Below are 16,349 nucleotides of genomic sequence, written 5' to 3'. Positions count from 1 at the left end.
AAAACTAACATCAATAGGATTAACTTGATACTAGTGATCTGTTAACTTAACACAACCAAACACATATAAGCGAAAAATAAACTCTTTTCTACCGTTCAGTTTTCCATCCCCCAACATTTTCTACTTTATCCATTTCCTATTCCTCCCACTAAATAAAGCCACATCCCTCTTTATTGTCTCCACAATGGAATGACAAAAGACCCTGCGGATGCGTCCATCTCAAGAAACGTCGGCTGCACAATCCAAAGCCTTGCACTTGTCATCCGCACGTGACTCTCTCGTGATCAGCATGTCACTCTCTCTCTCCCTCTACGCCACGTGTCTTTTTGTCATCTCACCAAGTTCTAGACGTTACAGTACCTGGAACACAATATCTCTCAAATACCCAAAAATACCCCTCACTAGTACGGCTACATTAAATCCCGACAGACCCATTTTTGTAATTTCATCTTATTTAAGATATACGAAAGAACATGTTCCAAGACTTTAACTCAAGTGCCACTCCATTCATATTTTTGGTCCGCTTTTTATAGCTGTGATCATACATTCACACTCAGAGACAAGATTCTAGTATTTCCTTCTTCTCAAGGTGAGAATTTTCATTTTCATTTTCACTTTCATTTTCATATTTTAAGTTTCATCCATGCTTGTTTCATTCTTGTCTTGGTGAGATTGTTTTTCCTAATTTTTTTTTTTTGGAGATGTAGTTGTCAGAATCAGCTTTATTGTTTGGTAGATCTGTTCTGAGTTTGGGATTACTGGGTTTTTATTTGGGATTATGGAGATTTGATTTAATTTTATGTACCCAGTTGATGTTTGAGATTATGAGCTTTGTTGTCAATTCTATATGAGTGAGCATGTAGCAAATTGAGCATTTGATCACATTAAATCTTTTTCTTCTTTTCTTTTTTACATCTGCCATCTGGGTTTTGGGTTTGATATAGTTCTTTTTGTTTAGGTAGGAAATTTCATAGTTTGTGATGATTGATTAGTTATGAAGTGAAAACAACAGTGTCTGATCATAATAGTTCAAATGCAACCAAGATTGACCAAAGGTTTGTTTTTTAATAGAATTATATTAGAAAAGGAAAAGGGAAAGACACAAAGGATGTGTACGAGCCAAATTCAAAGAAAACAATTCAAAATGAAAGAGTTTCAGTAAAATCAACAAAAGACATTAAAGGGGGAGCTTCCTAGAGCATGAATCCAATCAAACAATATCTGCAAAACACGTTTTTAGTTGATATGGGCAGGAAATTTGATGCCATCAAACCCTGTCTGTTTCTTTCAAACCATATATTCCACATGATGTACGAGGGCAAGGTGTGCCACACCATGGCAACTCTATGGTGCTGAATATGAATAGCAAGCACTCCCAATTCATGTGGTCATAGCCTCATAGGCCTTCTCAATGTCAAGCTTACATATGACAGTCGGAATACATGATCTCAACCTACTGTCTAGGCATTCATTTGCTAATAGCACAGAATCTGTGATTTGTCTCCCCCTAACAAAAGCATTATGAGTATCATAAATTTCGTTCCCAATAAAATTTTCAACCGATTAGCCAACACTTTAGAGCTCAACTTATACATGCTCCCAATTAAACTTATGGGTTGAAAACCCTTTATATTTGTAGCCCCTGGTTTCTTAGGAATCAGACTTCTGGAATTCTTGCAACACAGTCTTCTCTTTCTACCTTTTGATTGCCAAACATTGGAGGTTGCTTATTATTTGTACCAGAACTGCCAAAGTTGCCAAATTTTGTTTAAGTGATTTTTTATGAAATGTTCTGGATTTCTTTGTTGCTGTTGGTCTACTTTGGATGTTATGCAGTACATGTTACCTACATAACTAGAAAATTCTTAGTTTTTAGAACACCTGCCGTAGTGCCATTGGGTATTTAGTACACAAATTACCCAGTTTGAACCTATTTTAGTCCTATTCAATACCTGTCGTGGATGAACTTTAGTGTTATTGGTTAGTTCATTGTAAGTCAAAAGTGGATTATGTTTCTAATCCTTGTCATCTATTTTAGGTTATCAGTTGATGTGTTGTGGGGAAGAATTTTTGTAAAATAAACATTGAAAATGGGGGACTCTGAGGGAGACTTGTTGAACTCACCACCACTAGTGGAAAAATTGGGTGCTGGTGACTACTTGTCAGTTTGGAAAGGCTATGGGGTATATGGAATTGTGGGTGCTGTTGTTGTTGGTATACTCATACCTATAGTACTTTCTTCTATGTTCATGGGAAAGAAAAAGGAAAAGCAAAGAGGTGTGCCAGTGCAAGTTGGTGGTGAGGCAGGTTATGCAGTTCGTAATGCTCAGGCAAGTGAGTTGGTTGAAGTTCCTTGGGAAGGAGCCACAACTGTGGCAGCTCTGTTTGAGCAATCTTGTAAAAAGTATTCACAATATAACTTTCTTGGTAAAAGAAAGCTAATTAGCAAGGAATTCATCCCAGCTAGTGATGGTAGGAAGTTTGAGAAGCTACACTTGGGCGATTATGAATGGCAAACTTATGGAGAGATATTTGATCGTGCTTGTAACTTTGCATCTGGGCTTGTCAGATTAGGCCATAATTTGGACAGCCGAGCTGCCATTTTTTCTGATACTCGGCCAGAGTGGTTCATTGCCCTTCAGGTAGCCTTTTCATCACAAGTAAATTTCATAGATCTCTTTCTGTTTTTTGGGGTTGGGGGTTGGTAATTTCTTTTTATTTTCCTTTGATTTATATTTGTAGATGCAGGAGATGCTAAAAGAGTTTCATTTTTTGATTCTAGGGATGCTTTCGACAAAATATCACTGTTGTTACTATTTATGCTTCCCTGGGCGAGGATGCCCTGATCCACTCACTTAATGAGGTTGGTAATCGCTGCTCTTGTATACTTAGGAGATTATATTTTCTAGGATATGGATGATTAACTATGTGCAAATCCATATAATATTAAATAGCTAAAAACACAGGTTATGTATAGTCCTAAGTCCGAACTGTAAAATTTTGACAGACCCAAGTATCAACACTTATCTGCGAATCCAAGCAATTGAAGAAGTTGGCTGCGATAAGCTCAGGCCTTAATAGTATCCAAAATATCATATACTTTGAAGATGATGGAACTGAAAATGATATTAGTGTTTCTGGAAGCATGAGCAACTGGACGGCCTCAGCTTTTTCTGATGTTGAGAAACTTGGGAAAACAAGTCCTGTTCATCCAAGCCTGCCTTCCAAAAATGGTAATGCTGTTGTCATGTATACAAGCGGCAGTACAGGTCTACCAAAGGTTTGTTCCTGCTTTTAATTCCTTATGTTGTTCAATTGTTCTTTGCTGCATATGCCAGCAAGAGGATAAAGAAGAATCGTGCTTCATAACTCTTTCCCAATTGCCAGCACTGGAAGTCAAAGAACTTGGAGGTTTTTTTTTTTTTTTTTTGGTTTCATTTTCTGGGTTGCAGATGCCCAGTTTGAATGTGGTCCAGAAACCCCAGTAATTTGTCATTCTATAACTTATGTTCCTTGACATTAAAGGTGTTAAAATTTATGTTTGCAAGTTCTACTCTAGTACCCGGAGATTTTCTAAGTGCTTGAATCCTGATAAACACTTTCCCAATTGTGTTTCTCTCTTTTTTTTGTTTGTGTTTGTTGAAAGCTTTGTATCCTTACTCAATTTTTATTTTTATTTTTAATATGGTATGGTCTGTATTAATGTAGGGAGTCATGATTACTCATGGAAACATTGTAGCGACTGCTGCAGCTGTTATGATGGTGGTCCCAAATATTCGTAGAAGTGATATATACTTAGCATACTTGCCCTTAGCTCATGTTTTTGAACTGGCAGCTGAGGTATCTTCTTGATCGCATTCTTATTTTCAACATTAATTGGTTGAGATTGTTTAACATGATTGTGGTTGTCCAGTCTGTGATGTTGGCTGCAGGTTGTTCAATGGGCTATGGTTCAGCATCAACTTTAACTGATACTTCTAATAAAATTAAGAAAGGAACCAAGGGAGATGCTTCTGTGTTAAAGCCCACCATCATGACAGCCGTTCCAGCTATTTTCGATCGTGTTCGAGATGGAGTTCTAAAAAAGGTTTGAGTTAAATATATATTGTTGTACTGCATTTGTGATTAGTGCTTATTGGTGGTTGAGGCAAATAGTCAGCTCTCTGCTTTGCTATCTATTATGACGTAATCTAGGTTGAAGAGAAAGGGGGGTTAGCAAAGAATCTATTCAACATTGCATATAAGCGACGATTATCTGCTGTAGAAGGAAGTTGGCTTGGGGCTTGGGGCTTGGAAAGAATGTTGTGGGATGTCCTTGTCTTTAAAAGAATACGCGCTATACTTGGAGGAGGCATCCGATTCATGCTATGTGGTGGAGCTCCTTTATCTGCGGATTCACAGCGGTTTATCAACATCTGCATGGGGTAATTGGATTTTCAATCATATATTATTGGTATTTTTTTTAGTTTAGAATCGAAAGTTTAAAATGGTCTAAACTACCTCAGAAGTTCAAGTTCAATTCCATGCTAGATGCTCCATGGCTTACAATGGGTCGGTGTGCCTAAATTGCTCATAAAATTTTCTTTCTTGTGCTTTGTTTTCAAGTTTAAGATGATTTTCTGAACGCATTTCCCTTTTTCAGGGCTCCTATTGGTCAAGCATATGGCTTGACTGAAACATTTGCTGGAGCTACTTTTTCTGAGTTTGATGACACAACAGTGGGACGTGTTGGGCCACCTCTTCCTTGTTGCTACATTAAGGTATGCCTCTACCTCTTAATGAAATTTTTTTACAGAATCATGTAAATTGTACTGTGGAGGGCCCAAATCAGCTCATAGTGGCTTAGCTTTGGTAAGTGCTTCCAACTGACAGTAACGATCACAAGTTTGTTTTTCTGTGGAAGTACAATTCTTTTCTATTTCGTTGAATAAGACATGACTTGTACATTCCATTAAAAATTCATGATAATAAGCGTATTAGGTGTACTAGGTAGAATACTTTTCAATTGGGTATTAAAGTATGTCTTGGGCATATACTTTTCTGGTGCTTTTTGAAGAAACACAAAGGATGCCTAGGTGTTGTGTGTGTTTTTTGTTAAAAAAATTATGAATCATTAAAATTAATTGCTCAATCTTGAAGGATATGACATGGACCATTGATTTATTGTAAGAACACTATTCTTAAGGTGCTATATTACACACAAAAAAGAATTGTTTACGTATAAAATGCCTTGAACCATGATAATTTGCTTTTCGTCTTTTTTGTTCTTTGGCTTTTGGATATATTTTCATTAAACCATATACTTCTTTTAATCATAGCTATCACAGTTATGTTTTTTATAAGCACAAGAGGATTATATAAATATTATGTTTAAGGGTCCGTCCGTTTGGGGTGAAAATAGGAGGATGGAAAATAGAGAGAGGAAAATAGGGTGGAAAATACTATTTTCCACTCTTCGTTTGGGGAAGGAAAATAGGAAGGAGAGAAAATCCGGAAGAAAGTTCTCTCCGGGCCCACATTTTTTTCCCTCCCAAATCGAAAGGAAAATCTAGGGAGAAAAGTGCTATAGTAGCACTTTTACAAAAATGCCCTCTTCCCATTTTTTTTTTTCAACGTTTTTTTTTTTTTTTCAATGTGACCTGATCTATTCAACGTTCTCTTCTCCTTTTTTTTTTTTTTTTTTTTCAACATGACTTGATTTTGTAACCACCTTTTTACTGGTAACAAAATCCTTTGCCCAATTAAATTTATATGTACACTATTATAATTTTTACATTATAATAATATAAATTTATATATATGATGTGATAAATTTTATATTATGTAATGAGTACAAATAAATCTATTTCTTACATATTATGTAACAATGGTATAATAGTCAATTTATATAAATTACATTTTCCATTCTTTCCTTTTTCTCTCCAACCAAACAAAAGAGTTTTCCACCCTCCCACTTTTTCACCCCTCCAACTGAACACACAAGAGAGAAAACTAAATATTTTTCATCCTCCCACAATTTTTCATCCTCTCATTTTTCCACTCCTCTAACCGAACAAACCCTAAACTTTCCGTGACTAGATTATTATCATACTGTCCATTGATAATTGTTTTCAAAATTACTTTATAAACATTTTAAGAAATTGGAAGAGCTTATGAAAAATTCGAACTTCTAAACTTTGTGTGATTGTACTCTCTATTTTAGCTTATAGACAAAATATTACAATTTTGATTTATTAAACTTTTAATTAAATGTTATGAATCTTCTATTAGAGGTTATTATATATTGTTTTTAAAAAAATGCATGTTTTACTTCAATTAGATGCACTCTTGCACTTTGCACTTTGCACCTAGGCTCCAAAATCCCTGTGTGCTTAAGTCCGCTTCACACTTTTACTAGCACTGGTATTAATAAGTTCCTATTATTTGTTACTGTAGCTTGTTTCTTGGGAAGAAGGTGGATATAAGTCAACGGACAAACCAATGCCTCGAGGGGAGATTGTAGTAGGGGGATCCAGTGTAACTGCTGGTTACTATAAAAATCAAGAAAAAACTAATGAGGTGTACAAGGTAATTTCCAAGCTGTGTCTATGTGTCTTACTTCTATTTACTTTCCACATATGCTGCAACTTGATCTTGCAGTCTGTATATACTGCTACTCATGATCTGTTACATGCTACAGGTTGATGAAAAGGGCATGCGCTGGTTTTATACCGGTGACATTGGACAATTTCACCCTGATGGATGCCTTGAAATTATTGACAGGAAGAAGGATATTGTGAAACTTCAACATGGAGAATATGTCTCCCTTGGAAAGGTGCATTAAACATTTTGCCTTTTATTCTTGATAGACTAAGCCTTGGAGAAGAACTTTTGCTTGGTGCTGATTGGATTAGTGGCTGCATTAATTATTGCAGGTTGAGGCAGCTCTCTCGACAAGTAATTATGTGGATAATATCATGTTACATGCAGATCCCTTCCATAATTATTGTGTAGCACTAGTTGTTCCTTCACATCAAAGTCTAGAGAAGTGGGCACAACAAGCTGGCATCAACTACAGAGATTTTTCTGAGCTGTGTGACAAGGCTGAAACTGTCAGTGAGGTCCAGCAATCCCTTTCTAAGGTTTGTGTGTTTTTGTTTATCTCCTGAAGACTTATCCAAAACTATGTTGACAAAGTCATATTTGTTATATCACTACTGCTGCCAGCGCTCAGAAGACAAATTTAGGAGGTATATAGGTTTCATTGTTGAGAGATACAGATACACTTGCATTTGGTGGTGGGCGAGGGGAAGTCAATTCTGTGAGCGTTAGGTAGTCTGGTTTGGATGGTCTCTCTCTCAATTTTGTGCCATCACTGTGCATGTTGCCAATCCACTTCCAAATTCATGCACTCACACAAAAAAAAATGCCATTATGCACTTAAGAGAGTGAGAGACTAGCAAAGTCATACTAGGTCCTCGCATCATAATGCCATTTGCATTGTATATTCACTGATTCTTTTGTTTCCTTTGAACCAAACCAATCCGCATATGTGAAAATAATACTATATTCCACCATCTTCATGAATTTTCTTGCATTCATCCCTGTTATTAGTATGTCATAATATGCACAGAGGGGTGATGAACTTTTTCTTCGATTTTTTAAATGTCTGCAGGCTGCAAAAACAGCAAAATTGGATAAGTTTGAAACTCCTGCAAAGATTAAGTTGCTGCCTGAAGCATGGACCCCCGAGTCTGGATTAGTCACGGCTGCTTTCAAGATAAAGAGAGAACAACTGAAGGACAAGTTTAAAGATGAGCTTCAAAAATTATATGGGTGAAATATGTATTTGGTGTATGTATTTTCCACTGTTGTGCATTTCTGCTATATTTTCAAGATACGCAATAATGTTTTTCTCAATTTTCAAAATTTTCCGGTAAAGAATATATTCCGACAGCATGGTAGTAATGTTCATAATTAAAATTTCATTTCATGCTGCTTGCCATACGTGGAGAGGTAAAATTTTCGACTTATCATAAGCTGACACATTATATTACCAAGTCTACGAAATACGGTCAATTACAAAGTCCATGTACTGCTATTAGATTTTGCTATCACTATTTAGAAACCAACAAAAATTTGTCAAGTGTCGTTGAAATAGGAACATAAAATACATGCAAGAACTAATCACACATTGACACGTGTAATCAATGACAAAAGCAGTTGGTGAGTGTAAGCGATGACACAGGCAATCCAATCGGGTGTTGACATGTGTCACTTTGAAAATCAAAACATTTCGGCCAATCAAAAGAAGCCACGTGTCTTGGAGAAAAAGTCTTAAAGCTCTTTCAATCAGACTGTGACATGTCATCAATTAAGCTTTGTCACGTGTCGCTCATCCACTTCCAAACTCTTATAAATAGAAGCATTTCTAAGGCATTTTTACACCAAGAGATCTTGGAAGAGACTAATAGACCAACACATCTTGGAAGACACCAAGATTCAGAAGTACAGAAGTTTTGTTGGAACAAAGCTCTGAAGCCTCCAGGAACTTCAAGAATTTCAACTGTGAATACGAAGAACATTCAAAGAGAAATCATCCAAAACATCTTCCTAGATTTCAAAGGTCACTAGAATCAAGTTCAATAGCCTCCAGAAACTCCAATAAACTACAAATTGGTGAAGCTCAACAGATTTAAGCCTCCAAAGCCCTGAAGAACTTCCACCACAAAACTTTGAATATGAAGAACATTCGAAGAGGAATCATCCAAATCATATTCCTAGATCTCAAAGTTTACTGGAATCAAGCTCAAAAGCCTTTAGAATCCTTAACAAACCATAAATTAGTGAAACTTTACAGATTCAAGCCTCTAAAGCACCGAAGAACTTCTATCACAAACCTTCAAAAAAGAAAAACTCGTGAAGAACACGAAGAACGTGAAGAACAAAGAATTTCTAACAAGTTCATAACCAGAGATTCATTGTAATTCCATTTTAAAGATCTTCGATCCATTCCTCAGCCAAATTGAAGGATATCTTGTGTTCGAATCAAAATCACATTACCACAATTTCAATCAACAAATCTTTCAAGGAGATTGAATCAGAGGATTACTCTTTTGTAATCACAGAGAATTGTACCACACATTCATCAATACAAATTCATATTTGTAACACTATTTTACTTGTTTAATTTATTTTAATCAAGAAATTTGGTTGCATCAAACCATAATTACATTTTTTGTGGCATTTGGGCAAAAGGGAGAGACCATATTGATATTTAAATTAAGGGAAGAAAAAAGTGGACCATATTGCTCTGACAAAATCAAACTATTGCCCGAAAAAATCTAGTGACATATTTGTTGGCTGGGGGTTTATAATATGATGTTGATGGATTATTAGAGATGTAGAGGGGAAAATGGGCTTTTGCCATTTTCACAAAAAAAAAATCAGCATGTTGTCCTCTTTCTCAAACTAATTAGAAAAATGTCCCTATTTTAGAACTCGATTTTCTCAAAATCGAGTTTCAAAAAAAAAAATTTCTAAAGCCGTATAGTGACGTTTTAAGAAGCCTATAACAACGTTTTAAGGACCTATAGCGGCGTTTTGTAACTTGAGCTCCATGAAATCAAGTTATAGGTAATTTTTTTTTTTTTTATACCTATAACTCGATTTCATGAAGCTCGAGTTCCAAAACGCTGCTATAGGCTCCTTAAAACGTCGCTATAGGGCTTAACTCGATTTTGAGAAAATCGAGTTTCAAAATAGGGGCATTTCCTTGATTAGTTTGGGAAATTGGGCAACATGTTAATTTTTTTATTTTTTTATTTTTTTTTTCTGAAAAGGGCAAAAGCCCATTTTCGCTGAGATGTAGAAGCATAAAGTTTAGCCTAGAAAATTTGTGAGTTTTGCTATTACAAAACTGAAACGTAAGTAAACTTTGTTCAATTGGAATTGTTGTTGTGCTACGTAGTCCCAGAACTTTAGGTAGAAATAAAATTTAGGGGTGACAAAATCAACCTAGACTCATTTACGCACCTAAACCTACCCACATAAATAAGATCCAAACCTCTCATCAATATATATATATATATATATATCCAAACCTACTCTATTATTAATTGGGTTAAATGGGTATTAACCAAATTAAACCCAGTTAAACCCAATTAATATTAATGTTTATTGGATTTTAATTGGGTACCAAATTAGATTCAATTATGATCCAAGTATCATTTCTATAAAATGACCCATTTCTATAAAACCTAAAAAATTTCCAAAATACCCCCAAAACCTAAAAATGACCAAAATACCCCTAAAACCTTAAAAAAAAAAAAAAAAAAAAAATCAAAATACCCCTGAACCCAAAAATTTCCAAAATATCCCCAAAACCTAAAAAATGACCAAAATATCCCTAAAACCTAAAAAGTGACAATAATATCCCTTAACCTAAAAAATGACCAAAATATCCCTTAAACCTAAAAAATAACCAAAATACTCCTGAAACCTAAAAATTGCCAAAATACCCCCCTAAACCTAAAAAATGACCGAAATACCCGCGAAATCGAAAATACCACTTAAACCTAAAAAATGACCAAAATACCTTCAAAACCTGAAAATGACCAAAATAACCCCAAAACCTAAAAAATTGACCAAAGTACCCCTAAACCTAAAAAATGACCAAAATACTCTCGAAACCTAGAAATTACCAAAATACCCCCTAAACCTAAAAAATGATCGAAATACTCCCTAAACCTAAAAACTGACCAAATTACCCCTTAACCTTAAAAATAAAAATTGACCAAAATATCTCCTAAACTTACAAAATGATTGCAATACCCTCAAAAAAAAAAAAAAAAAAACCAAAATATCCCTAAAATCTAAAAAATGACTGAAATACCTTCAAAACCTAAAAATGACCAAAATAACCCGTAAATCTAAAAAATGTCCAAAATATCCCTGAAACCTAAAAAATGACCAAAATACTCCGAAACCTATAAAATGACAAAAATGCCCCTTAAACCTATAAGACGATTAAAAATATACCCTAAACCTAAAGAATGACTAAATATCCCTGAAACCTAAAAAATTATCGAAATATCCCCAAAGCCTAAAAAATGACTAAAAGATCTCCAAAACCTAGAAAAATTACCAAAATAGCCCCAAAATCTAAAAATTAACGAAACACCCCTCAAACCTAAAAAATTAGTGACATTCCCTCGAAACCTACAAAATGATTGAATTACTCTTAGAACCTTTAATTTGATGAAAATACCCTCGAAGCATCTAAAATACCCCAAACCTTTATTTTGGTAATTTTAGAGGCTTCAGGTGTATTTTATTTATCTTATAGGATTAGTGGTATTTTGGTCATTTTAGATATTTTGAGGGTCATTTTGGTTGTTTTAGAGGTTTTAGGGTATTTTTGGTAATGTTAGAGGTTTCGGGTTATTTTTGGTTATTTGAGAGGTTTTGGGAATATATGGGTCATTTGAAAGGTTTAAGGGTACTTTCATCATTTTATAGGTTTGAGGGTTTTAGTCATCTTATAGGTTTTGAGGGTGTTTTGGTCATTTTATAGGTTTAGAGGTATTTCGATCATTTTTTAGGTTTAGATGGTATTTTGGTAATTTTTAAGTTTCGAGAGTATTTTGGTCATCTTTAGCTTTATGGGGTATTTTGGTCAATTTTTAAGTTTCAAGGGTATTTTGGTCATTTTTAGGTATTAGGGGTATTTTAGTAATTTTATTTTAATCATATTTCATCTTTTTTAGGTTTAGGGGTATTTTAGTAATTTTGAAGGATTTTAAGAGTACTTTGGTCACTTTTCAAGTTTTAGGGGCATTTTAGTAATTTTGATTATTGAGTAATATGGTAGGTTGGGGTTTACCCATAATAATTGGGTTGGGTTGAGTTTGGGTTATAAGTAATTAGTTAAATGGGTAATAACTAATAAATGGATAAATGTGTTTTATGTACCCAACCTAATTTTGACCACCCCAAACCCACCCATTCAACGCCCCTATGTAGAACAGGCATTGTGCTTTCTAATGTCCTTGGATTGAATTCCTAATTAATGTCTTCATTTACTATTGACTTTGTGGCAGATATTTGTGTATGGTTGTTGTTGTTGTTGTTGTGTGTGTGTGTGTGTATTAATAGGTAAAAACTTAAAGAAAATTCAATTAGAGTTTAAAATTAGAATTAAATTTTGCGTCATGTGTCTAAATTTATGTGGGAACCACACCATAATTATCCACTTAAGTTTATGTCATGTGTCTACTTAATTTTTTTAATCTTTGTGCCAAGTGAGTTAATGAGTGCAAAATACTAAGAATCTAATATTAATAAACTATAAAATATTAAAAAAAATTCAAAATAAAAAACCAATCACATAGACTCAATAAAAATCACTATACAACAAAGATCATCACATGTTCTATTTTATTAAAAACTAGAAAAAAAATTATCATAATTAGTATTAAATTTAGGTAAGCATTTTAGTATGTGACTAATTACGTTTACTTAAAAAAAATTGATTAATTATTTATATTTTTATGATAAAAATTGTATTTAATTTTTTTTTGAATGAAACAAGATTCATTTATTCATTAAAAAAACTAGAATCCAAATACAAAGCCACAAGGGCTGGTGGTGGTGACTCTTCCATCCATACAATGTCATTATCTATTTGACTAGCATAACAAATAGCTACACTCCAAAGACCTACTAAGTTGGCACTACGAGGAACACAACTAATAGCTACACTCCAAGGACCTATTGCAATGCAGCGAATGTCCTCATAAACCGGTCCCAACCTAGACAGATTTAAAATTAAAATTGTGTTTAATTTTAAATATATCTATATGTATAAATGTTTTACATGCTATTTTTTAAAAAATAATTTGAATAATTATTTATAATATAATAAAAAATGTGTTTAATTTTAAATGAATACATGTGTTTGCATGGATTACATGTTAGTTTTGTGTTAATAAGGGGTGCATATGATTTAGGGGGAAAAAAAGAAAAAAAAAAGTATGGTAGACTTTAGCTATCGGACCTAATAATCTCTCAAATCTTATGGAGGATTTGTGGCAACGCTGGATAAGAACAATGTTAGGACATATGTAGAACTTGTTATGAACATATGTCATATAGAATTAGCTAATCCTTTGAAAAAACGCACTTTACTTGTAATTGGGTAGATCTAGGATGGTTTAAGTCTTCAAGCAACATATTGTTCAAGTCAAGAGTTAAAACCATGCAAATCTGTTCAAGAATCAAGTGAAGAAGTGCTGTATTTTAAAGCTTAACAGATTGTATCTATCGAGATTTAAAAGGAGTTTTTAGCTTAGTGCTTGACAACAGCTCGACAGATAACCTATCTGTGGGGGTAAAAGGGTCAAAACACGTGTTTGGGCCTTGGGCCTGATATTGGAGAAATAAGCCTGTCCGAGAAAAGCCTTTGAGGCCCACAAGCTAGCTCTTGCTGGAAAGGTTGGTGGTGTTGTCCAAGGAGGGGCATCTCCTCAGCGGAGTCCAGTAAAAATTGTATGACACGTCATGATGTTTGGTGAGAGAATTCTGGAAGGTTCGGTGGATAAAGATATGTATTATATGGTTACCAGAAGGAAGAATATACGAAGCAGATCAAGGGAGAAGCTGCTACCACCGTATTAAAGACCCTGCACCTACCTCTCTGGCTGCATTAATGGAGAAATGACCTCTGAACAGAATTGTTCAGCCTTCCAGCTATTGTTTGAAGATTTCTAGAAGGTGGTGGATGGGACAAGTATCTATTTGAAAGATCTGTGCTACACGTGGACGAAGAAAAGGAAAAAGAAGATAGATATAAGAGAAAGAGAGGAGGAAGAAAGGGGGGACTAGGACTTCCATTGTAATCTTTGGCTTAAAGAAAGAAAGGCAATACAAGTGATTCTCAGTTAACGTTCGACGAGAGTTTTTTGTTATTTTTGTCTATTGATTGCGTTGATAGTGGAAATCTGGCCTGTTTTCTATTTGTCCAATATCCATAAGCCTAGGTTTCAAACTCATACTCTACAAATTTCATTGTATAAGGCTCTTTGGGCTTGAGTCTATCTAGTGATTGGACCGGGTACAAATTGTGCACTTACAATTGGCGTCGTCTATGGGAATCTTGTGCTTAAGGAATTGGAGCACTATGGCAGGCTCAAATTCGCATCATGAAGAATCTCAGGGGTCCCAGCGTGAAGATCATTTCGAACGTCTTGAACGTGAGAGGGATCGAGAGGGAAGTGTGCATACGGTGCACCCTGGTGGAAGTCATTCGCGTGGTGGAAGCAGAGCCCCCCATGAGGATGATGCTATGGCCATGCAGAAGGAAATTGACCACCTTAAGAAAAAGTTATGCCGTGCGAGATGGAGGCGGACACCATCTCTTTTTTATCCTTCTTCCGAAGGCTCCTAGGGGAGTAGTTACAGGCTAAGGTCCTGGACTCCTCCTAGTGAAACATTCTCGTACAAGAAAGACGATCTTCTGGGTTGTAGGCATAAGAAGTCTTCCTCCAGGGGCTTGGGAAACGACGCTATGAGTAAGGCGTTACACCAGATCTCCAAGTCACCTTTCTCACGCAGGATCGAGAAGGGAAAACTTCCACGATGGTTTACTCAGCCTACCTTCACCATTTATAATGGCAGGATAGACCCAGTCGAGCACGTGAGCCATTTCAATCAGAGGATGGCGGTATATTCTTAGAACGAAACCTTAATATGCAAAGTCTTCCCCTCTAGCTTGGGACCTGTTGCTATGAGATGGTTTAACGGCCTGAAGGCGGGTTCTGTTGACTTTTTTATGGAACTCACTAGGGCATTTGCATCTCAGTTCATTACCTACAGTAAAGTTCCTCGGCCTTTGGATTCACTGTTATCCATGGCCATAAGGGAGGGAGAGACCTTGAAAACGTATTCTGACAGATACTGGAAAATGTTTAATGAAATCGATGGTGATTTTGATGAGGTGGCGATTAACACTTTCAAGGTGGGCCTCCCAACTGATCACAACTTAAGGAAATCTCTGACTAAAAAGCCCGTATAGAGTGTACGTCGGCTCATGGATCATATTGACGAGTACGAGAGAGTTGAGGAAGATATGCAACAGGGTAAGGGTAAGGCGAAGGTTATCCTTCAGGAGAGGAGGGATTTCAGGTCAGATAGGTACAATAACAACAGGACGAGGAGAGATTTCTCTGGGCAGTCTGGTCCGGCCACTCCATAAGTAGTCAACACTGTATTCTGAGAACCAGTACATCAGTTGCTAGAGAGCACCCACAAGGAACCCTACTTCAAGTGGCCTAGTAAGATGGCTAGGGATCCTACGAAGCGGAACGAGAACCTTATTTGCCAATATCATCAGGATGTAGGTCATACTACCGAGAACTGCCGAACACTGTGGAACCATTTAGAGCAGCTGGTTAGTGAAGGAAAATTGAAGCAACATTTGTATCAGCCCAATGGGCAAGGAAGCCATTTAGGTTCGAATAACCAAAGGAATAATTCATCTCGGCCTCCCTTGGAAACGATTAATGTCAGCCTCGCTGCTCTAGGTAGGACCAGTTCCTATCCTACTAGGGTGATGTCCGTATCACATATTCTTGCCGAGGAGTCTGGCTCCAGGCTGAAAAGAATTAAAGGAGCTACTCCGCCTATCTTAGGCTTCTCGGACAAAGATAAAGTTGGGACCATCCAACCTCATGTTGACGCCCTGGTGGTTACACTTAGGATTGGGGGATATGATGTGAAGAGGGTGATGGTTAATCAAGGTAGTGGTGCTGATATTATGTACCCTGATTTGTTTAAAGGGCTTAATTTAAAACTCAAGGATCTATTGGCTTATGATTCACCACTAATAAGTTTTGAGGGGAAGGATGTCATACCGAAGCGACAAATTCGCTTGCCTGTGCAGTCAGGTCCGGAAACAGTTGATGTAGATTTCATTGTGGTTGATGCTTATTCCTCATACACGGCCATCGTCGCAAAGCCTTAGCTGCATGCTCTGGGTGCTATTTCCTCGACTTTACATGTTAAGGTGAAGTTTTCCTCGGGTGGACTAATTGAAGAAATTCTTGGGAGCCAATCAATAGCAAGGTAATGCATATCGGCTGCAATATTGCATTAGACCGAACCAAAGTCCTCGGCCTCCACTGCGGAGGACTAATAGCAATTAACGTCTCTGGATGCGCCTAATAAGGTAGTAGCAGAGGAAGCGACATGTGAAAAGTTAGAAATATTTCTTGTAAGTGATGATCCTGAAAAGTTCTTTCAGGTCGGTATTCAGCTACCAGACTAGGAGAAGATGGAATTGGTTGTGTTTTTGAAAAACAACATTGACGTGT

General features: G+C 36.2%; 2 protein-coding genes across 3 annotated transcripts; both read left to right on the top strand.

Annotated features, from left to right (window-relative positions):
- Nucleotides 1-447: 447 nt before the first annotated feature.
- On the top strand, nt 448-7,986 carry LOC142615654 (long chain acyl-CoA synthetase 8). 2 transcript variants are annotated; one of them, XM_075788393.1, is made up of 12 exons: nt 448-589; nt 2,039-2,642; nt 2,783-2,863; nt 3,008-3,280; nt 3,709-3,840; nt 3,914-4,087; nt 4,195-4,424; nt 4,643-4,760; nt 6,436-6,567; nt 6,680-6,814; nt 6,915-7,121; nt 7,655-7,986. In XM_075788393.1, the coding sequence occupies exons 2-12, from the start codon at nt 2,091-2,093 to the stop codon at nt 7,817-7,819; spliced, it is 2,199 nt and encodes a 732-aa protein (XP_075644508.1). In that variant the 5' UTR covers nt 448-589; nt 2,039-2,090; the 3' UTR covers nt 7,820-7,986. The 2 variants fall into 2 exon arrangements, with proteins under 2 accessions (XP_075644508.1, XP_075644509.1); XM_075788394.1 differs by having other exon boundaries at nt 489-589; nt 2,047-2,642.
- Nucleotides 7,987-15,316: 7,330 nt separating this feature from the next.
- On the top strand, nt 15,317-16,000 carry LOC142616218 (uncharacterized). The gene is made up of 2 exons (XM_075789103.1): nt 15,317-15,766; nt 15,836-16,000. Exons 1-2 carry the CDS (start codon nt 15,317-15,319, stop codon nt 15,998-16,000), a joined length of 615 nt encoding a protein of 204 aa, XP_075645218.1.
- Nucleotides 16,001-16,349: the final 349 nt, after the last annotated feature.

Source organism: Castanea sativa, chromosome 11 (assembly GCF_040712315.1).
Source record: "Castanea sativa cultivar Marrone di Chiusa Pesio chromosome 11, ASM4071231v1".
NCBI classification, from domain to species: Eukaryota; Viridiplantae; Streptophyta; class Magnoliopsida; order Fagales; family Fagaceae; genus Castanea; species Castanea sativa.
This window is presented reverse-complemented; position numbering and strand designations above follow the sequence as displayed.